The 24145-nt window shown below is 53.6% G+C and overlaps 10 protein-coding genes across 10 annotated transcripts; 5 read left to right on the top strand and 5 right to left on the bottom strand.

Moving 5' to 3' along the window:
* Positions 1 to 1494: 1494 nt before the first annotated feature.
* On the top strand, positions 1495 to 5628 carry A1O1_02054 (phosphoribosylformylglycinamidine synthase; the record flags this gene model as incomplete). The annotated part of the gene is made up of 1 exon (XM_007722966.1): positions 1495 to 5628. The coding sequence occupies one exon, from the start codon at positions 1495 to 1497 to the stop codon at positions 5626 to 5628; it is 4134 nt and encodes a 1377-aa protein (XP_007721156.1).
* A 649-nt stretch (positions 5629 to 6277) lies between these two features.
* On the bottom strand, positions 6278 to 7421 carry A1O1_02053 (fatty acid elongase 3; the record flags this gene model as incomplete). The annotated part of the gene is made up of 3 exons (XM_007722965.1): positions 6278 to 6707; positions 6764 to 6957; positions 7011 to 7421. 3 exons carry the CDS (start codon positions 7419 to 7421, stop codon positions 6278 to 6280), a joined length of 1035 nt encoding a protein of 344 aa, XP_007721155.1.
* Positions 7422 to 8350: 929 nt separating this feature from the next.
* Positions 8351 to 9099, top strand: A1O1_02052 (cytochrome c oxidase subunit 5a; the record flags this gene model as incomplete). The annotated part of the gene is made up of 4 exons (XM_007722964.1): positions 8351 to 8541; positions 8674 to 8719; positions 8774 to 8891; positions 8960 to 9099. The coding sequence occupies 4 exons, from the start codon at positions 8351 to 8353 to the stop codon at positions 9097 to 9099; spliced, it is 495 nt and encodes a 164-aa protein (XP_007721154.1).
* Positions 9100 to 9885: 786 nt separating this feature from the next.
* A1O1_02051 (uncharacterized protein) lies at positions 9886 to 12984 on the bottom strand (the record flags this gene model as incomplete). Its single annotated transcript, XM_007722963.1, has 1 exon — positions 9886 to 12984. The coding sequence occupies one exon, from the start codon at positions 12982 to 12984 to the stop codon at positions 9886 to 9888; it is 3099 nt and encodes a 1032-aa protein (XP_007721153.1).
* A 630-nt stretch (positions 12985 to 13614) lies between these two features.
* A1O1_02050 (uncharacterized protein) lies at positions 13615 to 14810 on the top strand (the record flags this gene model as incomplete). The annotated part of the gene is made up of 2 exons (XM_007722962.1): positions 13615 to 13759; positions 13810 to 14810. The coding sequence occupies 2 exons, from the start codon at positions 13615 to 13617 to the stop codon at positions 14808 to 14810; spliced, it is 1146 nt and encodes a 381-aa protein (XP_007721152.1).
* A 214-nt stretch (positions 14811 to 15024) lies between these two features.
* On the bottom strand, positions 15025 to 15501 carry A1O1_02049 (uncharacterized protein; the record flags this gene model as incomplete). Its single annotated transcript, XM_007722961.1, has 3 exons — positions 15025 to 15242; positions 15299 to 15436; positions 15489 to 15501. 3 exons carry the CDS (start codon positions 15499 to 15501, stop codon positions 15025 to 15027), a joined length of 369 nt encoding a protein of 122 aa, XP_007721151.1.
* Positions 15502 to 16759: 1258 nt separating this feature from the next.
* On the top strand, positions 16760 to 17518 carry A1O1_02048 (uncharacterized protein; the record flags this gene model as incomplete). The annotated part of the gene is made up of 1 exon (XM_007722960.1): positions 16760 to 17518. One exon carries the CDS (start codon positions 16760 to 16762, stop codon positions 17516 to 17518), a length of 759 nt encoding a protein of 252 aa, XP_007721150.1.
* Positions 17519 to 17586: 68 nt separating this feature from the next.
* Positions 17587 to 19584, bottom strand: A1O1_02047 (uncharacterized protein; the record flags this gene model as incomplete). The annotated part of the gene is made up of 1 exon (XM_007722959.1): positions 17587 to 19584. One exon carries the CDS (start codon positions 19582 to 19584, stop codon positions 17587 to 17589), a length of 1998 nt encoding a protein of 665 aa, XP_007721149.1.
* Positions 19585 to 19906: 322 nt separating this feature from the next.
* A1O1_02046 (uncharacterized protein) lies at positions 19907 to 22642 on the top strand (the record flags this gene model as incomplete). Its single annotated transcript, XM_007722958.1, has 1 exon — positions 19907 to 22642. The coding sequence occupies one exon, from the start codon at positions 19907 to 19909 to the stop codon at positions 22640 to 22642; it is 2736 nt and encodes a 911-aa protein (XP_007721148.1).
* A 210-nt stretch (positions 22643 to 22852) lies between these two features.
* Positions 22853 to 23923, bottom strand: A1O1_02045 (uncharacterized protein; the record flags this gene model as incomplete). The annotated part of the gene is made up of 2 exons (XM_007722957.1): positions 22853 to 23519; positions 23619 to 23923. 2 exons carry the CDS (start codon positions 23921 to 23923, stop codon positions 22853 to 22855), a joined length of 972 nt encoding a protein of 323 aa, XP_007721147.1.
* Positions 23924 to 24145: the final 222 nt, after the last annotated feature.

Raw genomic sequence — 24145 nt, 5'->3', positions numbered from 1 at the left:
ATTAGGGTATTCTTGAGGAGATGAAATTGTGCCGGTCTCAAAGGGGCCGTCTTACGACTGGCCCTGTCTAGCACGTCGACGGCGAGGGTTCAGAATTTTCCTGGCCCTTGTGTCCAGCAGGTGAGGTCGCGTGGTGCTCGGTCGGGTGTGGGTCTGGTAGAGCGATGGGAGGGCGTGTGAACGGCCTCGGTGGTCACAAGAAGGAAAGACGAGACTGGCGCAGTCAATGGCGAGGGCATGAGGGTTGTTGGTCACGGGAAAAGCGGAGCACGAGACGCTGAGAGGAGATGAAGCGGCCGCAATGCCGAATAACGATGGAGAAGCTTTGAATAGAGAACAGCGAACAAGGACTGAAACCTCCAGCTGAAGACTGCAGAAGATGCAAACTGTGACTCTGGACTCAGGACTGTGGTAGGCAAAGAGCGAGGCGCGCTGACAGGAGAACAGGTGGACACTTGAGATAGGACCTTGAAGTTGATGGATGACAGGCACTGCAGTTGGCAGGTTGGAGAATGATGCAAGGGTTCCGGGCGAACAGCAAGTAGCAGTAGGCGAAGATCTGAGCACTTGGGGGGTTCCCGAGGGTGATTTCTGGCGCTGTGAGGAAGGGGCTCAGTAGGCTAGGGGGCGTCTTTCCCTTAAGATAGGGGCCCAAACTGCCCCGAGTCCTCAATTACATGCCGTCAACCCCTCGCCGTGGAACGTCGGAATATATGTCTCCCGTAGTAGCTGTGCTTCCCACGTGACTGGTAAGGCAACAACTCAGCTACTTAGTACCACAGACACGGTTGGGGCAAAGTGATAATGACGCCGTGTCTTGCATCTCAGACACCTGTTCGTTAAGACTAACTATGAAATTTCGTCGACAGTTGCTACTGCCGGTTGTTCCAGGCAGGAGACAGAGAGGGCGCCTTCAGCCTCGCACGTGACTGCAGGTATAGCTACATACCAGGGCACTTTCCTCGCATAATCTTGCACTCCCTTCAGACGATAACCCCGTGGCCAGGAGCAATCTTCATTCTTATTTAGATTTGGTGCAGACGACCTGGAGATAGCTAGTACTACTACCTAACTTACTATATATTCTGTCACTCCGTCCAAGCCTGACGAGTGATATCTGACGAGATATCTGACTAAGCCTCGTTCAACGCTCGAGCCAATGCCAAGCCGCCGGCGGGTCGCGCTTTTTTCATCTGCAACTTTTTCGACGCCGACGAGGGGCAAGGATCAAGCTGACTGGGCTCGACGACGAGCCTTGTGGCCGACAGGAGATACTTCGACCTGTCACTACCAAAGTATGAACAACAACTGTTCTGTCAGACCATGAACAGCTGGCACACGAAGCCATCCTCACAAGATCATCCAGGCAGCCTTGTGGGTGCTGACTACCAGTAGATAACCGTGGCGAGAGACCAGGTTCTTCTTATTCACGTCACAAGCTCGAAGATATACTAGGAGGTACGGCCAGATCATCCAAAGAACTAGTCCTCCAGAATGGCGGCTTCCACATCCCAGGTTTGTATCATTCCTGGCGGCGCAGCCTTCTCAGAATTTCGCCGTCAGGCTCTCGCATCTCTCATCGGCGCAAACGATGTCCAGGGACAGTATATCCATTATGTCGAGCTTAACGCCCCTTTGGATACCGAGAGTCAAGCACTTTTGGAGAAGCTGTTGACCAATGGCCAGCATGGGGAAGTGGCGGAGAAGGAAGGCGCATCATCCACAGTCCTCTATGTCGTCCCTCGACCTGGGACGATTTCCCCCTGGAGCTCAAAGGCTACCAGCATCGCCCATGTCTGCGGTCTACGGAAGGCTATTGGCAGAATTGAACGAGGCATTAGGATCACCGTGTCTCTTGACGCCGAGAGGTCGTTGGATGACCCGCGCGCTTTGGACTTCCTTCATGATCGCATGACTGAGACCATATCTGAGCAGGAGCCGGACCTCAGTCTGCTCTTCCTACACCATGAACCCGGGTCGTTGGTGACATACGATTTATACAGTGACGGGCAGTCCCCCATTAAAATACTCCAGGACCTCAACAGCCGGCTAGGCCTTGCCCTAGACGCTTCCGAGATACAATATCTGGCCGAGGCCTATTCGAGGGATGGTCCTGTTCCGAGGAATCCCACGGATGTGGAGCTGTTTATGTTCGCCCAAGTCAATTCGGAGCACTGTCGACACAAGATCTTCAACGCTAGTTGGACCATTGATGGCCAACACAAGACCAACACCCTATTTGGAATGATCCGCAATACGCACAAGCACACTCCAGAGGGCACAATCAGTGCTTACAGCGACAATGCAGCTGTATTGAAAGGAAGTAATGGAAGTCAATGGGCGCCTGATGATATAAACGGGCAATGGAAGTCGACCAAAGAAGGGGTGGATTTCCTCATAAAGGTCGAAACGCACAACCACCCTACTGCCGTCTCTCCATTCCCAGGTGCCGCGACTGGCTCGGGGGGCGAGATCAGAGATGAGGGAGCCACGGGTCGGGGATCGAAACCAAAGGCCGGCCTGGCGGGCTTCTGTGTCTCTGATCTGCTAATTCCTGGTCACCGACAACCATGGGAGCTTGACTATGGTAAACCTAATCACATCGCAAGCAGTCTCGACATCATGCTTGAAGCTCCCCTCGGTAGTGCGGCATTCAACAACGAGTTTGGCCGTCCCTGCACGGCCGGTTACTTTCGAACGCTTCTGGTCGAGATGAAAACTGGCAAGGAGTCCGCGGAGATCAGAGGATACCACAAGCCCATCATGATTGCTGGTGGTGTTGGTACAGTGCGGCCACAGCTTGCCTTGAAAGACCCGGATATTGTCCATGACGGTGCATTCTTGATCGTGATGGGCGGACCAGCCATGTTGATCGGGCTGGGCGGCGGTGCAGCGTCCAGTGTCAGCTCAGGGGACGGGTCAGCAGAGCTGGACTTTGCTAGCGTCCAACGTGGAAACCCCGAGATGCAGCGACGGGCGCAAGAAGTCATCAATGCTTGCGCCGCGCTTGGAGACCACAATCCTATTCTGTTCATCCACGATGTTGGAGCTGGTGGACTTTCAAATGCACTGCCCGAGCTGGTCAAAGACGTCAATCTCGGAGCAGAATTCGAGCTTCGTGATATTGACTGTGCAGATAAAAGCATGAGCCCGTTGCAAATATGGTGCTGCGAGGCTCAGGAGAGATACGTTCTGGCTGTCGCGCAAGAAGGCATGAACAAGTTCAGGTCAATTGCGAAACGCGAGCGTTGCGAGATATCTGTGGTCGGAAGAGCCACTCGAAAGCAACAGCTCAAACTGACAGACCGCGAACACCCTGCCAATGCTCCGAGCCAGCAAGACCCGATCGATCTGCCCATGGAGGTCCTCTTCGGGAAACCTCCTAAGATGACCCGAGAGGTGACCTCGAGAGAGGTCGACTTGCCTGCATTTGATACAAGCTTGAGCATGTACGTTCCGCAGGCCTCTACCGATGGGCTTCTCGAAGAGGCTATCAGCCGGGTTCTGCAAATGCCAGCAGTTGGCTCCAAATCTTTCTTGATCACGATCGGTGACAGGACTGTTGGTGGCTTGACAGCCAGAGACCAAATGGTTGGTCCATGGCAGGTACCCGTCGCAGACGTCTCTGTGACAGCCACATCTCTCACGACCGGGATCAAGACTGGCGAAGCGATGGCCATGGGCGAGAGACCCACAATTGCTTTAATCTCTTCCGCCGCATCTGCACGCATGGCGGTGGCTGAGTCCTTGATGAACCTGACTGCTGCTGATCTGCCGGACCGTCTGCAGCAGGTCAAACTGTCCGCGAACTGGATGTCTGCTTCAAGTCACCCGGGCGAAGGCGCTGGGATCTACGAAGCGGTCGAAGCCCTGGGCATGGATCTATGCCCCAAACTCGGCATTGCCATCCCTGTTGGCAAAGACTCGATGTCGATGAAAATGAAGTGGCAAGACCCTCAGTCCAAGGAAGCAAAAGAAGTCACGGCGCCTCTGTCGTTGGTGATCTCTTCGTTTGCGCCTGTGCTGGATATCAAAAAGACATGGACGCCTCAGCTCCGCCGTTACCACGAAGTCGGCGAGTCGACGTTGTTCTTCGTCGACCTCGGTCTAGCACACCGATCTCTCGGCGGGTCGATTCTCGCACAGTCCTTCAAACAAATTGGCGACGAAGCGCCCGATATCCGATCCGTCGGCCTGTTCAAGGACTTCTTTGACGCGACGCAGCAACTGCACGAGCAAGGGCTGGTGCTTGCATACCACGACCGCTCCGACGGGGGATTGTTTACGACGTTGGCGGAGATGTCGTTTGCCGGGCGCTGCGGAATCGAGATCATGATCAACGACATCTGCCCGTCGCCACACACTCCAGACGTAATATCGGCTCTGTTCAACGAAGAGCTGGGAGCCGTGTTCCAAGTGCGCAAGGAGGACGAGAACCGATTCAAAGCGTGCTTCGCGACCTGCGGGCCGCCGCCCGGCTTGATCCACAAGATTGGACGGGTATCCAGCAAATCCAGCACGCAGAACATGGCCATCTACCACGGCGCGAAGCTCATCTACCGCGGGGCCCGTGGCGAACTACAGCAGAAATGGTCCAACACGTCGTACTGGATGCAGCGGCTGCGCGACAACCCTGCCTGCGCGGACGTCGAGTTCGCCGGGATCCTCAAGGACGCCGACCCCGGCATCAGCTACAACCTGACGTTCAACCCCAAGGAGAACATCAACTCGTACAAGACCAATCTGCTATCCTTCGTGCGACCGACCGCACGGCCGCGAGTGGCCGTTCTCCGTGACCAAGGAACCAACGGACAGGCAGAGATGGCGTTTGCCTTGGACGCCGCCGGCTTCACGGTCGTCGACGTGCACATGTCGGACATACTGGATCCGAAGCCGCACCAGACGCATCTCGGTATCGACCACGACCTGTCGTCGTTCACGGGCCTCGCGTTGGCCGGCGGCTTCAGTTTCGGCGACTGTCTGGGCGCCGGCCAAGGGTGGGCGAAATCGATTCTGTTCCACCCGACGACGCGGCGCAAGTTCGCCGACTTCTTCGCGCGCAAAGACACGTTTGCCCTCGGCGTCTGCAACGGATGCCAGGTCCTGAGTAAGCTGAAAGAGCTGATCCCCGGGGCCGAGACCTGGCCAAGCTTCGAGCGCAACGAGTCCGAGCAATACGAGGCGCGCGTCGCCATGGTCAAGATCTCCGACCCGCCCGCCGAGTCGGGCTTGCCGCCCAGCGTCTTCTTCCATGGCATGAGCGGCTCCAGTCTGCCCATCGCCGTGGCGCACGGCGAAGGTCGAGCCTCCTTCACCGCCACGGGGAACAAGGCCCTGGATGCCTCGCTCGCTGCCGACTTTGCGGATTCCCATCTCGCCCCCGTCCGCTTCGTCCACAACAAAACCTTGGCCCCGACCACCACGTACCCGGCCAATCCGAACGGGAGCCCCGCGGGCATTGCCGGCGTCCGCAGCCAGGACGGCCGCGTGCTGGCCCTGATGCCGCATCCGGAGCGCACCATCCTCCAGGGCATCGGCAGCTACATTCCCGATGGGAAGAGCGCCGAATGGGGCGAGTATGGACCTTGGGAGCGGCTGTTCCAGAGTGCCAGACGGTGGGTGGGTTAGCCAACAACGCAGTAGAGGTGCAAGGCGAGGGAGATTGTCCGTCGTTGCAGGCAGAGAGGATGCGCGGTTACAGGAGTAAAAGGAGTGAATGTCTTGCTGCATTACAAGTTGTGATATTATTTTCCGAAGAGACGTGCGGCCTCCTTTCAGATAGAACAGAATGGATTTGATTCTTTTCAATCTTCAATCTTCATACTTTTAGTCTTTTCATTCTTCGAGCTATATCACAGTCGCGTTACCTCTAGACTCGTGCATTAATACAGAAATATGCATCTATTCACACAGGGTGCAAAAAAGGAGAAGAAAAAAAGAAGAGATCAGGTCCGCTGTTTGACTTTGACCTCAAGTCCAGCAACGACCAGCGCTCTTGTCCCCACCCCAATCTCTGTACAAACATCAACTGTCTTGCTCTCATCGCAAGACAGTTTGACCTCTTTTTGGTTGTCTGATCACCTCCTCCATCAACGCCGCGAAGCCTGTTCAGGTGATGCGCAAAAGCGCAGATCTATCCCTCTTTACTGGTATCTGGAAAGCCCTGATTGTGTGAAAGGGAAAGGCAGAGGGGTTCTTGTTCGCCTTGTTCTGAATGCATGCCGCGGCTTAGCGCTTGGAGCATTTCATCACTGAAATGGTCGTCCCCATTAGCCGCCTAAGCCTTTCGCGATCGTGTCACGGGTCCATTGGCTCGCCCGGTGGCCATGGCGACACTCTCTTCGTCTTTGGATGTAGATGGGAGCTTGTGTGGGTCGGGAAGAGGGAGATCCTTCATCGCAATCAGAGCCTCCTTTCCAGTGTTCCTCCTAGGACGTCCCGAGACCGATTGTTTCCTATACGTAGCGAAGTAGAAGGAGATGAAGAGAAGAAGGTAAGAGCTGAGGATGCCCATGCCAGCGAAGGCGGCAAACTCTTCTCCGGTGCAAGTGCCAGCATTTGGCGCCCAAGGGAAATACCGGTAGGCGAAGTAGGTGTAAGAGGCAAAGTAGACAAAGCCCAGGTCGATGACGAACTGAACGATCTGGAGAATCGTAATGTATTTCTTCCACCAAATGCGCACACCGCGTGCGGCTTGGAAGTAGTACCTGTATTGCAGGTCAATTATGCTGTTGCATCTGATACCAGTGCCACTTGGACTCACCAGTACATGACCACATGGACAAGCAGGTTCAATGTTATTGGAACCCATGATACCGCAGTGTGGCCGATCAATTGAGTATAGACGAGAAGAGCCGTCGCGCCGTGATGGTAGGTGTGAAGGAAGGTAAGAGGCTTCTTCTTCAGAACCAGGAACACAGTGTCCACCAGTTCGAGATACTTGGTGAGATATGTCATCTGAACCCGTCAGAAAGGGGCATTCCGTGTACGACAGGACCACCTAGACTCACATAGTACAGCAACACCAATTCCTTGGTCCAGCCACCGTTGACATCGCAGATGGCGTAGAAGACGCCTTTTCGAACAAGAGTGGGCAGCAGCTGCTCAGTGAAGAGCGCCAGGAGAACACCACTGACAATGGTCAAGATGAAATTGTGGACAATGAAGGGCCCCTTGAGTACAAATGGGCTGCGGTGTTTCATCAACTCTCGTCCGCCGAAGATGACCACATAGTATCCGATCAGGGCAATCGCCGTCTCTTTGAAAGTCGAGAACGGGGTCTCCCCGCGCACGAAATCGAACTGCTCGGCGGGGTAGCCCAGCGTGGCTGTGTAGGCTTTGTCAAAGATAGGCCATAACGGAATGCCAAATGGATGATCGAGCGAAGGGACCTGTACAGTCTTGAGAATATCGAGAGCCATGGCGGCAGGATTACGCGGTCGAACGCGATTGAGGTGTAGAAACGAGACTCTCTGAACGGAGGCACCGGACCGAGGAGGAAAGGAGCGACTGCAACAAGAAATACACAGCAGAACCGGAACGGAAGATGAGAAGGAAGAACAGAAAAAAGGTGAAGAAGGAAAGCGTCGAGGAGGCTGAAGCGTGTTTGGATGAGGAGATTGAAATGAAATGAAATGAATTGGAGTGGCAGCGGGAAGATTAATGCAGGCACAGAGAGAGAGACTCAACCTTTTTCCCTTGTTCCCCTGAGCCGCCTGCAAAAGTTGTCCTGCTGCCATGCGACCAATTTCAACGAACCCAGCGAGCAAATGCGGCCACAATGCCAAGGCCCACTGCTGCCGACGCTTCCCATTGGTCCACCAGGCTTTATCAAATTTCCGCTTGTCCTAGAGGCGCGATAGCCGCGCGTGTTTCGGTTTCAAGACGATAAGCGCGGCTTGGGATGCTTAAGATCTTCATTGTGCATGGCTTAATCATAGTCCTACTAGTAGTAGATACCTTAGGTGTATAATGTACCTATGCTTGCTCCTTGATGCAGCGACCTATCCAAACAGCGACTATTGTAAGCCACTGCAGGCACCGTACGAATAACATCAACTACGTACCTCCCTAGCAGCTGAGGTACCAGTGTCAGTGGTCAATACACGCTCTTCGCGGCTACCAGTCTTGGCTGACGCGGGTCTTTTCCACCAGTCAGAAGCTGCTCGATTTGCTTTAGCTCCACGAATGTGATTCGAGTGGACTGACTGTCTAATAACTGACTGACTGACTGCAACTGGACTTTGAATTGGCACCTCAATAACTTCGTCCCAAACTGACCTCCTGCCTCCTCAACCCACCATCTACTCGTAGTCCAGTTCAGTCCTTCACCACATCCAAGGCCTGCGTAATGGCTTCTCTCGCGATCCTCCGTCTTACTGCTCGCCCTGCCACCTCGACCCTCTTCAGACCCTGCGCACAATCGCTGAGGAGAGCTCCCGCGGTAGCTCAGTCCATTTCTGCCCGATCTCCTTTCAGCTCCACCGCCATCCAACGAAGCGGCGGCCACGAAGAGGAGACCTTCGAGGAGTTCTCTGCCAGGTAGGCTCTCCCTTTGAGCTTGGGATTGTGATATTGCGCGGGCCTTCGCCTTGAGCGCAGCCTCCCAAAAACACACAAACGCACAAAAGGTGGTCCAAGCACGAGCTCCCGCTGACGTGGAGATATATCTAGATACGAGAAGGAATTCGACTCTGTCAACGATGTTTTCGAGCTTCAGGTATGGCACGCAACGGAGGACTGGGATATCGCGCCGGTCTAACATTTTCGACAGCGAAACCTGAACAACGCGTTCGCCTATGATCTCGTCCCATCACCGGGCGTGTGCATAGCAGCCTTGAAAGCGGCCAGACGGGTCAATGACTTCCCAACCGCCGTGAGAGTGTTTGAAGGTACGCGGCCTTGCATTTTCTTGCATCCAAAAACAATATATTCGGTTCTAACGTCACCGATAATGCAGGCATCAAGGCCAAGGTCGAGAACTCGCAGCAATACGAAGAGTACTTGGAAGAGCTTAAGCCCTTGCGCGAGGAACTCGGCGTCCTTCTCAAGGAGGAGCTGTACCCCAACAACTCCGACAGCCCATACTACAACCCATAAACAAGCCAGCAACAGAAGAAAGACAGACGATCCGTCATTGCATGTTGTGGGGGAATTGCGCCCATTGGGGCAGCAAAGGGTCCGCATCAACGAACGAATGGAGTGTTAAGACGTATATATCTCTCAAGGAAGCAGAGGCAGACAAACGAGGTGCACGGAACATTGCCGACATGCACTGCCCTTGTAGCCTACCGAGGTTTCCCGAAGCCCTGCGCTGGTCTGGGAATACAAACTACCTACGCTGTAGTTAAAATGTACAGTCAGTTGTCAAGAACATAATTTCGCCTTCTTCCGATGCTTGCTTGTATGGACGTGACATGGGGATCCCGTTGCGACAAATTCATTCCTCAACACCCGTCAACTAGCTAGCTGGTAGTAGTTCCATGCAGCGAGAAAGTATAGATATCGTATCGAAGCAGAATCAAGCCATGTAAGTTAACTCACCCTGGTGTTAAGCCTTATCCTGGTTGGTTCCTAAGCCGGCCTCGGTGATGACAGAGCAGAGAGATATCAGGTAATCACATCCCTCCAATACAGCAAAAAGTGGAAAGCGAAGAGTAAGCAACGAAGAAGAGGGAAAGTAAGAGAAAGGTATAAATCATGGACATTTTAACAGTCATGACCGCGTGTAGAATGGAAGTTTCTCCCTCCAAAGCATACCGAAAGAAAAGCTTCGGGCTGTTGAAAGAAAACAGTTCTCGACACTGGCTCGCCAATGTCCAGCCTTCTTGTCTGGTAGCCAGGCATTGGGTAGTCGAGAGACATAAAGATCGCCTGGCTGGCCCTTTAGCTCCAGGAGTCTGCCTGAGCCTCGCCTTGAGCCATGACGAGATCTCGAATTGCCCATCTCCAGCCGCCTCGCCCGTCTCGACCTTCTTCCTCTTCCAGCTCCGGGCCTCGTCTCAACCATTTCTCCACTTTCCGGCGCCACCTTTCTTCTTCGTTGCGCTGTCTTCTGATGAACTCGGGTCCAACGTCAAACTCCTCGCTGACTCCCCATTCATCGCCACTGCTGTGACCTGCCTCACCGTCACCAAACGAATCTCTTGAGTGTCCAAAGCCTGAAGCGTTCTGCAGAGTGCCGCTTCGACTTTTGATCTCATCTTCTTCTTTGAGATCTTCCAGGCCGGCGAAGACATCTTCCTCCTCCTCGATCTGTACGCTTCCAGCACGAAGATTGGGCGCCGTTCCGTCTGCGTTTTCCGCGATCTTGAGCCATCGCATCTGAGATGGGTCAAAGACCATTCCGCCCACAACCTGCACCCCAGTGATGCTGGAGCCAACGTTAGAAATGAGTGCCAGGTTCGCTTTGGTTCCTGGACTTGCATGACCATGACCAACAGGACTGCCGACTCTGGGGTGGAAGTCTGGAACATCGAACGGAGCCAGAGCGTTCTCGTTGCCTTCCCATCTAAAAAGCAGTGGGTTGTATTGCATTCCCTTCTCCGATTTCGGCCTGTTAACGTCGCCGCCCATTGGTTTGATGAGGTGTGGCTTCTGTTGGACTTTGTCGATCTTTTTCTTCCTCAGACCGCCCTGAGGGTTCCGTGGCGTGGCCATCGGCTTCCAGTTAGTTGAGATCGGCTGCAATGGTTCGCCACGCATGTTTTGGAACGTCGTGGAGATCTGTCGCTGTTCTCGAGCGATCCTAGAGGCTGCCGTATCGCGCGCAAAGCGAGGGACATTGGTCGTGTTCACAGCTGTCGTGGGGAAATCAAACTTGAGAGGTGAGAGAGGCGTTGCGGGCACAGGAGTGTCACTCCCACGTCGAGTGCTGGCAAGTGAAGATGAAGAAGGATTCAGGTGAGAGAGACCGAGCTTGCTCCTTAGGCTTCGTGGCGCACCGCGACCGACTGGAGTCTTGGTGAACTTCGATTCAATGGTCGCAGATGTCGGCAGGTCATCGAAGATCTCCAATTCAGACCCATCACCATAATTCCGGCGCCTAGCTGGTTTCGTGATTGTCTTTTTGGCCTGAGCAGCCAGCTCGGCGGGAGTCAGATTACTGCGACCACGACCAGGGGTCTCTGGCCTCCCCAAACCTGCCAGCCGAGACAAAGACCTCTGAGCTGCAGACATACTCTCCCCTGAGCCGTCAGATCCTTGTCCTCGGTAGTGGCGAGTGGCCGTCGACTTGATGCTGATGTGCTGGGACTGCCCAGCGGAGGCTCCAGCAGGTAGGAAAGGTATTGCGCTTTTCCTAGCATCTCCCATACCAGACTCAGCACGGTCAGTTGGCGTCTTAGGACGTGATGGTATGTTGAGACGGCTTCCCAATTCTTGCCTTGAGGGAGGTCTGACGTAGGGCGCTGGCTTGGTGGGAGAATTCAGATTACGCATGGCTGGCATGGATCTCTTTGCACGCAAGAGTTGCGCATTAGTCGTGGTCGGTGGTTTTTCATGGCGCAGGTCGGGTCTGGATTCGGCGCCACGCAGAAGGCGTCTGCTAGGAGTTGATGGAGTGGAGGGGGTCGAGGGTGTGGGAATGGCTGAAGCAGACAAGTGGTTGGAGTTGTTCCCAATGCGCGAGTTTGGTCGCTGATATGCCGATATAGGTGCGCCAGTTTCCGAGACAGGTTCCAGATGTGACCGGGCACGCTCATGTCGGTCGTGTGCAGGTTGGAATCTGGGCAATCGTGAGATCGTTCCTTGGCTCTTGTTACTCGTGAAGTTGAGTGTAGTGGTTGTCCTCTTGGTCGGACTGGCTGGCCGTGTGGTTTTGTGTTTGACGTTTCGGTTTAACGTCAACTTCGCGGTATCGAACACGTCTCCATCGCCAATTTCAAGACCAGAGAAGAAGTCATCCTTGCCAGAAGCACTTCTGAGATTTGGCTTTTCTTCTACAATGCTTCCCGGTACCGGCTCCGGGGACTGCTCTTGTTGTCGTTGCTTGAGCTTGTCGTCAAATTTGATCGGCCCATCAGGCAGAATCAACCCGTCAAGTCCTTCATCCTCGCTCTCGGCGGTGAAAGCACTCGAAACACTTGGGCTGAGGGCAGAGGCAGAAGAGCTGCGCGCCGATCGGCCTCCCCTTTTAGTGCCAGCGTGCCTGGTGCCTAGGCTGCCCTCAGCCCATTCCAGATCGAAATCTTCGCCCTGCTGTGGTGTTTGAGGTGCAGGTTTCCTGGTTGACAGTTTCAGCTGCCCGTCAGCTGGGAACTCAATGTCTTCCTCCAGGCCTTCAATGTCCGGCTTCACTGGCGTTGGCGTTGGGGGCTGTTGAAACAACAAAGGCTTCTGTGGCGACCTCTGCTTCGCGACCTTTATTGTGCCAACATCTGCAAAGCCTGCATCATCTTCACTGTCACGAAAGGCGTCGAGAGTGATTGGGGTCGGTGCGGTCCGAGACTTCGGTGATCGGATCGTCTTATCGAAAACATCCGTAGTCTCCGGGCTCTTGGGAGAAGTTCTGAATGCTGCACTGATTTGGCGGAGACTGTCTGACAATTCTCGATCATCGGGTTTTGCAAGCTTCAGAGGCATGTCTGCTCCAGGTAGATCCAAATCTTCTGACCAGTCATCCGCAAATGCTTTCTTGATTTCTTTGCCTTTCAGCCGTCTTATGGTGCCACCTTCCAGGGCAGAGCGCGGCACATTTGCTGGTAACGGTATTCCTTTGCTCTTTGCCAGGGCTATTGCATCTTTTATTGAAGCTTGCTCGTCGACCAAAACGTCCCAATTTTCATCTCCGTTGTTTGATTCGGATCGCATCGACAAACGAGAGGAAACAGAATCGCGGTGATTGGTATGAGGAACTGAAACAACTGAGGTTGTTGTCGAGGCAGTGCGAAAGTGTACATCCTCTAGGTTGTCAAAGTCGTCGCCCCAGTCCTCGACGTCCTCATTCTCGACGGGAGTTCGCGGTCTTAGCGTGAGTGGTTCCATGGTTCTGGAAGGCTTGGGTTGTAATTTCTGTTGAAGGTTTCAATTAGTGTCGTTAAGTTGCAAGAGGTGCTGACGATGCATTTTGCGAGTCAATATCCGGCTGATAGAACGTTCGTAGAATCGTGACGGTTCGTAGAGTCATAAGAGTTAAGCACCGAGTCGATTGATCGTGCTTCGTTGTTCAAGGTCCAAATCCCCCCGTTGAGTGGTTTTCCACCGGTGAGGGAGAGGTGAGCGACCCTGAATGGTCGTATGGTATGGTAGGGCTCAAGAAGCAAGAAGAGTGAACTGAGATCTTCTTCTTGAGGTCGTCTCACAGTCTTCTCACGGCGTAAGAGGTTGGGCTGGCGGATGATTCTGGCTTTCGAGGTGGAGCTCGAACACGGACTCAGGGCGCGCAGGGAAAACGAAGGCTGGGCGAGACACGCACCCCCAATGTGGTTAGCCTCCCTAGGTCGGGATGTGACGCTCGTGTGGCAGCTCGGATCTGGGCTTCACGGCTGTCAAGCGGTGCGCCTAGTGGTCTTTGCATCACAGAGAAAGCCTCCCCGGATCAGTCCATGCGTTTCTGCAGCCTTGTATGCCGCCTGCAAAAATTCAAAGCATGTCGCAGTTGGTCTTCTGTCGATTATGGCCGCCTCAAGTTGGGTGATCAGGCTTGAAGCCGATAAAGGAAACCCCCCAATTCTAGTCAAGGTCTCCCGCAAAGAAGGAGGGCACGATCTCGACCTTGATCTATTGGCCACTGACGGAGATGCGGCCTACAAGGGCAAAGGTAAGTCTACCTGTGACCGCGTTCATCAACTATTGCTAAATATGGTGCAGTCAGGCAACGGAATCTGAAGAAACTGCGCGCGAAGAACTACGATGGATCGGACAAAGACTGGATTGCCGTCGTCTCCCACGTCCTTCTGAGGACAGCAGCACACCAGCTCGATGACGCACAGAAGCAAAATCTTCACGTCACCTGTTCGGTCTCTGGAAAAGATCCTAATGGCACACTGTCCATAGCCTTCCTCAACAAGGTCGAAGATATTACCCAGAGATTGGGAAATATTGAACTACCGCAGACCGAAGACACCGATGATATCGACCTTTTCGGATGGACTTTGCAGGCAGTCAAGAAGAGGGATGAGTTGGACGAAGCCGTTCAGGCTCTGACATGGGAGCTGAAATCAAAGGATGCTGCATTGAAAACACTTCAGAAGCAGATAGACGAGCTGGTGGAAGCCAAATCTGAGCATGAAAAACAACTACTATCAAAGTTCAGTGTGCTTCTCAATGAGAAAAAGCTTAAGATAAGGAATATGCAGCGAGTTTTGTCGACTGCGAAGACAGATGCCACAAAGCTGAAAGAGCTTCAATCTGTCATCAAGAAGGAAGGGTCGGCAAGCGGTGGCAGGGGAAACAAGAGGCGCGCTGAAGAAGCTCCCAAAGATGATGAGACAGATGAGAGCGAGGCTTTCGATACTATGCAAGTTGATGGCAATACCAACGTCCGGCAACACGTGCCTCGAGATGGCGACTCGCCCACTTCAAGAGAGACAACACCGGCTCGCTCAGAGGACGAGGACGAGGACGATGATCTTGGGGCCCCAGAACCGACTGCATATCGGCCTAGAACAAGAGCTTTGGGTTCCAAAAGAGCTGCCAAACAAAAGTCACCGAGTCCACTCCCCCCACCTCGAAAACTACCCTTTCAGAAGAAGACTGGGGGTCAGAACGACGAAACATCAGCAACACAGAAAGAGCAGAAGTCCAAACTTACTGCTCCCCCGGCAGATGCTGATGAGGATGAGACTGCAAGCGAAGACGATGAATTATGAATGATGAACGATGAAACGACATGGGAGCCGTTGGAACTATACTAATCCCGAATTTGCTGAGGCACAGTCTTACAAAATTGAGACCTAAGTCGCCCCGAAGGCACTATTGTTTTCATGTCCCTACATTGTCTGAACGTATCAGGCTATTCTGACATCTCGCGTCTTCATCATTCGTGGTATCGCTTCATTGAGACAGCTCCCAGTAGATGCCGTCTCAATAGTTGAAGTTCGGCTGGTCGCGTTGGTTGGGGTCGTACTGATCCATCCCTTGATAATGCTGGTCATACATATTCTCTGCGCTCTGTTTTGCCTTTCTCTTCGCCTCGAAAGAGTCGTATTCATTCATTCCTTTGGTCTCGGCCAATTTGTCAACTTCACCTCCGACGAAACCGGCCAGGAGTTCTTTGGCAAACTTATGGGAAACGGGCTTGCCTAGAGCTATGTCAGTTTGCTGGAGAAGAAAAAGGTTTCGGGTCAAGACCGCTTACCCTCCTTGCGTTGGTGGTCCTCGAATAGCTTCATGCCCTCGAAAGCAGCTCCGCCAGCCACGAGTTCGTGGGAGAATTTGGCTTGGTTGTCGTAGCCACCACTGCCATAGACCTGCTCATGGGCATCACGGCTTTCGTCTACGTCCGGGTGTTAGCTGAGGAAATTCAAGGACAAGTTGCAACCACTTACCAAAACCAAACATTGTGAATGAATTGTAGTTCGTTGGTGGTGTTGTTGTTGAGTTGGATAGAGGATTGTAGGAGGCTGAAGAGTAGTGATAATATGATCGAGGGAGTTCTTGTGGGTTCTGTACGGAGATATAGTGCGAGATGCAGGAAGGCAGACGAGAGGGAGAAGGAGGAATATATAGGTCTGGAGATCATGTCACCGCCTACATCTGGTGAAATGCCTTGCCCCTCAATTGAAGCCCCTGGACAATCTATCGAACTATGGTAGACTCCACCATGTCACAGTTGTCGCCGGCCATTCAGCTTCACATGCAGGGAGGGGACTGAGTGCAGTCACTTGTCTCAGGACAACGAATCATCTACAAGCATTGCGTCAACAGGTGCGTAAAGATATTCGACCTCCTGCCAGGCACGGCCTCAGCATTTGTCTCAAACATTTGGTGATGGTCGACAGTCAACCGACTTGCAAACAGTGCAGTGGCTGTGCCTTTCACACCTCACAGCAGCGTTACGTTTACATCTCCTGTACCTTGAAGAAAGGTAGAGTTTCTCATGAACCTGACACTGGTCTGACCCTCCTACAGGTGACGACATCTGATAGATCTCTGATGGCATTTCTTGCCCAGTGCTGAGCTGACATTCCTGTCTATGAGTGTGTTGCCCGGAGGTAGAATAGGGTGGTAGGTAGCAGTACAGAGATAAAAGTTCAAGTTGACGAAGCCAGGGTCAAGTTCCACTGCAGCTGAGTGAGATTCACAGGGTCCAACCAAATGGCTGCGGAGCCAGGGGTAGAGGCTTGTTTCGAAAGCCAAGTTGCAGGCAGAAAGCTTGGTTGGGTGACCCCACACGCACACGTCACGCTTGGAACTGCACCAACTGGCGCCGACCAACTTGAACTGCGCCTGCTCGAGCTCCATCGTCTCTGCCTGCGCCTCGTGTCTATCTTCAGCTGTCAACGCCACACAATTCGTCAGAGATCATACAGTGTACACAGTAAACAAACAGACATAGCTCCCCGTGGAGCGTTGCCGACCTCCCTGCCTGCCTACCAGCGTCACCTTACCCGCGTGCCGCAAATCGAGGTTCGGATCGAAATCCCCTCACAGCCGTTCTGTTGGTCCCTGGCAGTGGTGGCTGCCCTGGCATATCATCTGGCCCATATTCTTGCTTGGCCATCCTCGAACACAAGTTCCAAGTTGTGTGCCACCACAACGTACCTACTCCCTGAGGTCCCTACATACCTAGGTACATAACATACCTAGCTGACTTATAATGTCATCGTCGCACCCTTCGGCCCCCTTGGCCAGCGATCTCCCAGCGTCCCTTAAACCGGTCTTTCACCTGCCTCCGAACAACATACCGACCAATGTGATTCTATTTCTGCCAGGACTGGGAGATACGGCCGCCAACTTTTCATCGTTCGCTCGCGCTTTGAATCTCCCTGATGCTCTGACCATCACTCTTAACCCGCCTTTCCCCCTGCCATTTCCTCTTGGGCCGGGAGATCAGTGGTCTGAGGACCTTCAGGTTGATGCCACGACAGGGCCTTTCGATCCCGACTCACCCTTGACACGGGCAGTAGGACTTGTCGCAGAAGACGTCATAGCTAACGTCCTGGTCGGTAAATCAAAATATCGCCCTGACCATATCCATCTCATTGGCTTCGGACAAGGTGGCTCAGTGGCTGTTTCGGTGCCCCTGCATCCGTCGCTTTCGTCCTTACCACCACTGGGTGGTGTCATCTCGATTGGTGGTGCTTTACCCATGTCGGCGACTCTTCCTTCCAGCACTGCAAAGAATAGGACGCCAGTCCTTCTGCTTTCCGGCTCAAGGTCACCGCTGGCATCGGCTGATTCAAGCCCATTGAAACGCGTCAAGTTGGCGTACGAGTTTATCACATATCACCAGTGGAGAAAATCCGACGATTCGATGCCCAGGAACAGGGACGAAGTATTGCCCATGATGCAGTTCTGGTCACGTCGGCTCAAAAGTAGACGCGGAGTACCAGATGATGCGGTCGAGCTCAGTTGAAGAATTAAATAAATTCTGATTCGACCTCCGAGCATAGGATACCTAACTATGAGCACAATAGGGTGGCCCTACTTTTCGAGCCTGTTCAGTTCCTCTCTCGCCCTCGATACAGCATACTCGGCTTCTCTTTGACTTTCGACCTCAACCTCATCCACTTGAACCTTGCTGGCATTCTCCACCAGCTCCTTCATTCTTCCGACAAGTCTTTGGATCACGGCTCTGCCTTCATCGTAGAGACCGCCTTCGAGGGCTTTGGTGACTTTCAACCAGTCCGTCTGCATCCGCCGTAGTGCATAGGCTGTGCCTAGAGCCACGATAGTGCCGGCCTCGTACAAGCTACCTGGCGTGATGGAAAGATAGGTCAGCGCGGAGAGACCACCCGTAAGCCCTGTCAGAGACAAGGTCTTGAGCACAATCTGCTGAGCGGCCGCGGTAAGATCCGCAATAGCACGTTCGAGCTGCTTGGAACGGGTGGTGGAAACGAAAATCGAAAGAGGGACGGGCCGCGGGGCAGGTACCATCTTAACCTCTGCTATGCCAGATTCATTGGTCAGGACGGGTTGTAGAGGCGTCTGTGCTGCAAAGTCGCGTTGAGCCTGCAGCACCGGAGTGACCTGTGCCGCATCCTGCGTCCTAGCTGGCCTCGTTTCGAATGCCTCTGCCTGGGCTGGAGAGGTTGGGAGATCCACCGGAGAGATACCTGCTTGCGACAATCGACCACAAAGTTCATAAACTGCTCTCTCAGTCTGCGGGAGCCAGGCGTTCGTGACGAGATCTGTGATGATCAAACCCACATCATCCACTCGCCAAAAGAGCTTGTACCATGCTAGCTTCCGCCAGTTGCGTGAAGTCCATGCTGAAGCGAGCCCGGCTTGTAGCTCCTGATGTGCGTTGCGCGAAAACTCTTCGATCGCAGCTTCGAGGTTCGTTCGTGCAGCAACGCTCAAGGCACTAGCGGCGTTGGACTGGGCCTCAAGAGAAGCTTGTACCTGGAGATTTCTTGTTGCATTTGTGAGCAATGCAGAGATGAGGTTTTTAATCGGTGTCGGGATTGCGCCTTCGGACCTTGCTGCTGACGCTAGAGTAAGCCAGGTCGACAACGATAGCATCCCAGAGTCAACCCATTTGTGTTCGTAAGTGGTTGCCTCTGCAACAGAACGACGGATAGCTGCGAGGCCTTCCTCGGCCTTTGCCACATCCACAATCATAACCTGGCCGGGACTGTTCACCCGTGCCTCTTCGATATTGACCACCAGGTTAACGTTCTCTCGGTCCTCAATCGCAGTAAAGTTCGTCGAAGCCAACAGCTCAGCTGCCGAAAGAAGTTCTTCCAGGCCCTTTGTCACCAGGAGAGTGCTGTGTACCGGTTGACTGATGGTTGTCTGTCGGCCATTGGCTGCCGTGGGTGTCCCAATAGAAGGTGACAAGAATGCGTCCGCAGGGACGGTTTGGGCGCTCTGTAACCGCTCACCGGTCCTCAGGTCGCTGATCGTCGACACTAGGATTTCTATGTGGTTTCTTTCCAAAACATTCGAAGCTACGTAGAGCACCGGGATCGACATTCTCGGTCGCTGTAGATTGGGATTTGGCTGCTGTCCAAATCGAATGACCAGACCCTGACCGAAGTCTTCACTGCTCTGTAGCAACTCTTTCTCCCACCCATCCTCATCTCCCAGCGCGTCGGCCAGAAGTAGCCTCACAAGCCTGCGCGCGGTGTCCTGCACGTTCAATCCCAAGACTGCTATTCTCGTGGTCGGTGTCTCCGACTCTAGTCCTTGTATGGCAAGTTGTAACCTGCTCAGGTTGACTTGGGCAGACGCCTTCTTCCGAACTTCAGCCAGAGCTTCATAGAGTGCTTGATACCGCGGAGGGACATTTCTGGTTGCATTCACGGCGGTGTTGGAGCTAAGAGTTGAGGCATCTCGATGGTTGGAAGGCATGGCTCGACGGAGGGTGGACGACAGGCGTTTCGTGGTCCGCCATGTTGTGCAAGACGGACAGTAGAAGAGACTGTCAAGAAATGTGTCGAGTTGGCGACCTGGACGAGCTATTGGGGCTCTCTTCATGTTTTCAGGTTGTTTTCCCTAGGATGCAGGCTTGCATTTTATTCACCTGTCCATCATGGAAGCTGCTGTTATAGACCAAATCCTGCGGTTGTTCTGACAGGAAGGGACTAGTTTGTGGTTGGCAGGTGTGGGGGAACATTTTCCATACTCAGGTACGCGACGCGCTCCAACATCATCAGTCCCGACTATAGTCCTCTTCACAGCCGTAGCATCAACACTCTGGCACTCTACACCTGCCGCCAGTCTACCTTCGCCAGCTCGTCGAACGTATGAAGCAGCTGGACTCTGGTCGAGGAAAGGAGCCATGGCTTCTACGACCACCATGAACGGCTGGATGGAAGAGCTAGCCCTTACATTCCTTCCATTGAACAGCAAGCCTCCAGACTTACGCAAGCACACAGACGCTTTCATCCGCAAGGTCAAAACCCATCCCTATGGACGGACAGATCAATTTGCGGTCGCGGACAAGCTTGCCGGACTCGAAGAGAAATTGCTGGTTCTCAATCTAGACGACGTTGCGGAAGAACTATATTCTGGCCGGATAGAATTGAGCAGACACAATGAGCACTGGATTCCAGACGTCCTCGATCTTCTACTCCATCTATCATACGAACCGGCAAAGTACAGCCGGGTGGAGAATCTTCAAAAGCTCCGTCCTCGACCCGAGACTCCTCCGCCGCTGACATGGGCTGAGGTCGAGGAAGATGACCCTGTCGACCATCATGATCAGATCTGGCAGATCCCGGATTACGGTGACCTCAGTTCTGATGACGACGAAATACTCCTCTCCAGCACCAAGACATCTCCTGTGAGTGTACAGAAAAGGGAGGCCAGTGTTGGAGTGGACAGGATTCTTGACGCGTCTGAGGACGACCGAGGTGGCATCGCGCTTGTCGACCTGAAGGCCGCTCAGTTTTGGCGTGATCTTGAATCGGAGCAGATTGTGTACGTGGATGAGAAGCAAGCTGTCAGAGAGGTGCTGTTCATGCTGGGCGGCTTCCCAACGGCCATGTTTACCTTCTCCGATGGTGGGATTCGGCTCACTCCAACATACCAAATTCGTCACCTTGAAAGCAGTGCTTCCCATGCATTGATGAGTACAGCAACTGCTCTTGGTTCATCAATCGATCGTGTACGTCGGTGGGTGAATACACCGCAAGACGTCCCGGTGATGCAGCTCATCCAAGTTGGTATCGGAAACGTTTTAGCGGACTTCGAGCGGGCATTGTCTGAAGTGGAATACGATATCTTGCATGAAACCTCACGTACCGGAATCATCAGCCTTCTCCAGATTTTGCAGACTGTGAGGAAGGATAGCAATTGCCTGGTGACCCTTGGTACAGTTACACAGGATCTACCACAAAATGACTCCATTAGATCCTTGGATGCACTCTACAACCAACTAGACAAAGCATACTCGGCTTGCGACTCGGCTGCTTTTGAGACCCTTCTCCCAATCTTCATCTCCGCCTTGAAGCTATATGCCAAACCCCTTGATATATGGTTACACACGGGGACATTGGACCCTTCCGCTCCATTCTTCATAGATGCCAACAAAGGCACGAGACATGGAGCAACACTTTGGCACAACTGGTTTGCGATATCCCGTGAGAGTGAAAAGCAGGTGCCGATTTGCCTGCGACCCTTCGCCGAACGGATCCTTGCGACTGGCAAGACTGCCGCCTTTCTGCAGCATCTAGGACGACCGAACATCAGTCATGGCGAAGCGTCACTGGGTTTAACTCCTGCGGTGAAAGAGTCGCTTCATATGATTGATGGGTCACAAATGCCTTTCTCGATAACTTTTGAGACGGTCCTAGGCCGCCACCTCGATGCTCTCCTGGCTCGAACCACAAGAGCTTTGAAAGAATTGCTTGAAGGACATTGCGGGCTCACACGGCTCCTGGATGCCTTCGACTACCTTTATTTCGGTGTCAACGGCGCCATGTTGGACGGCGTTGAAGCACGACTATTTGACCGTATCGACCGCTGCCTGGAGATGTGGAACGACCATTTCCTAGTGGGAGACCTATTGGCAGAAGCGTGTCGGGACGTTCATTGCGTCGATGCAGACTTGATAGCAGTCCACTCGGTACGCACATCGTCTCGTAGCATGGCGAGTCGCCGACGCTCAGTCAAGATCCTCGGCGCCATGACAGTTTCGTATCATGTCAGCTGGCCTCTCGCCAATATCGTTCTGCCAGCCTCGATGACATCGTATCAACGGATTGGTCTGCTGCTAGCTCAGATCCGCCGGGCCATTTTCGTTCTCCAACATCGGGCTTACTTCTGCGTACAGCATACACTTTTTGGCATGGACATGAACCAGGATGAGAATGATCGAAAGAGAGCACGAGCCGTCCATGCAATGCTACTACAGTTTGTCAATGTTGTCTACGCACATTTGACAACGTGCACAATCACGCCACTGACATCGACGATGCGAGTCGCATTGACTTCTGCTTCTGCCGCCACCGGCACCGTCGATGATATGATTGCCATACACACGGCCTACATTCGCGCTCTGGAGCACGCTTGTCTCGCCAGCGACCGCATCAAGCCGCTACGAGAGAGCCTGCTGGCCATCTTGGATCTCTGCATCCGCTTCACCGACCTCGTCACTTCGCCCGGGACAGCCGCAACGGTGCACTCTGGTGATGGGTCTGGCGACATGGATTTTGAAGCCAGTTCATTCATCTCGGCACGCAGACACCGACGGCGGCGGCGGCAGCACAGAAATTCCAACGTGAATGCTCAACGGCGCATGGAGTCTTCGTCGTCGGACGATGATGATGGCATGCATGAGGACGACGATGGAGACGCAGGGGAGGGATACTCTACGTTCATGTTGGACGACGACAGCTCGATGATGGAGGAGATTGGCAAGGTACGCGAAGCATTCGTCAAGCACGCTTCTTTCCTAATCGCCGGGCTGAGGGCCGTTGCTAGGAGTTCGGGTCAGGTGGGCGACGGGTTCGAGCTGCTTGCGGATTCACTGGATGGGTCTATTCCGCCCACGGGCATAGGCAAAGGCACATTGAGACGAGACGATTTGTGATAGCTGAATATGATACTTTTTGTCCTGCAATTTGGGAGACCTTGGGGTGTGACTCTCATCCAATATATCAGATTCGATTGACCTTGTAGTACCCCGTTGTAGGAATGGTCGAGCTTGTCAAACGCCTTCATAGCATGGGTATCAAAATGGCCTGGATCCTTGAGGTTCTTTGTGTATTGTAGTTTTGTTGACTCCGCAAACGCTCTCTGATCAAGACGTTCTCCGCCATTTCGTCTCGTCAGCATCGTCGCCCGCCTCGCCGTTACCATGTTCGTCCTCCACTCGAGTCCGCACGGTCCCAGCTCCAGGACCGAGACCTGGAACAGCATCTTCAGCAACTGGCTCCGCCTCGCCCTCCTGATCATCGATCCAATCACCATTCTCGTCGACGAATTCATGCATATTCTCCGCCGTAATCCAGCCACCGCTCCCAGGCATCGCAGGCGGCAAGCCTCCATCTGACGCGCCTGGAAACGCTAGACCGGCTTGGATCAAACGACTCACACCACCATTAGCCACGCCCTCTTCATCTTCCTCCTCGCCAGGCTCTACCGGGTCTGGATGCAGATTGGAGCAATTGGACAACGCGGCGAACATGGCCATGACAGGAGTTTGCTCCGGCTTGTCTTCGGCCGGATCATCTTCTGTTGCGGCGGCCGGGGGTGCAGACGCCGTAGGGACGATGGTGATGGAGACCGATTCTGGCTCCGTGTCTTCCTGGCCGGCGCTGGCTTCGGTCGACGACACCAATTGCATGTACAGCCCTTGTTGTTCCCCCACTGAGGGTTCGGGGAGTGATTGGATCGCATGCAGGGATATCGATGGGTAAGGGATCGATACGCCAGCCGCAGCGGAGTTAGAGTATAGATATAGTTTGCTGGAGGTGTTTTGTTAGTCCAGACCATCCATAACGTCTCATGTGGTTCGAGGAGCATTGACAGATGGGATGTGTGAGGGAGTCAGTAGGCCGACTTACTCTGATGTTACCCAGACATCCAGATCCTCGACTACTTTTTGTTGCGCTTGGTGGTCTGCGGCGTGTCCGTCGGTCTCGGTGCCATTAGCATGAGAGTCTGATTCGGACTGAGTAGTGGAGTGTTCCAGCAGAGGAGCGAATGCCGCGACGTCGCTGATTTCGGGCTCGAGGACAATTAGTTTGCTGCGGTCGCTGTAGTAGTGTAGGACTGGAGGGCCGGTGTAGAACGAAGCCGGGGTGGCGGACTGGTGTTCGTGAAGAGGGACGAAGGTGGAGGCCTTGGGAGGATCGCGAAGGACTTCCATATTGACTGAATTGTGCGTAGGGGCCTGGTAGTCTGGTCTGCAAGAAACGAAAGAGGCATTCATTCAACTTTTGTTTGAAATGGAGATGGAGGAGGAGGGTGAAATTGTTACTTAAAGCGGCGCGGGCCCAAGCAGCCTGACTCGCGTGAGCTTCGGGGTTCAAGCAAGTTCGCCGCAGCGTTACTCTGTACATAGATTTTCCCACTTATTTACTGCTGGAAG

Source organism: Capronia coronata (assembly GCF_000585585.1).
Source record: "Capronia coronata CBS 617.96 chromosome Unknown acBCG-supercont1.2, whole genome shotgun sequence".
NCBI classification, from domain to species: domain Eukaryota; kingdom Fungi; phylum Ascomycota; class Eurotiomycetes; order Chaetothyriales; family Herpotrichiellaceae; genus Capronia; species Capronia coronata.
The sequence above is the reverse complement of the archived record's forward strand: the minus strand, read 5'-3'. Positions and strand labels throughout refer to the sequence as shown.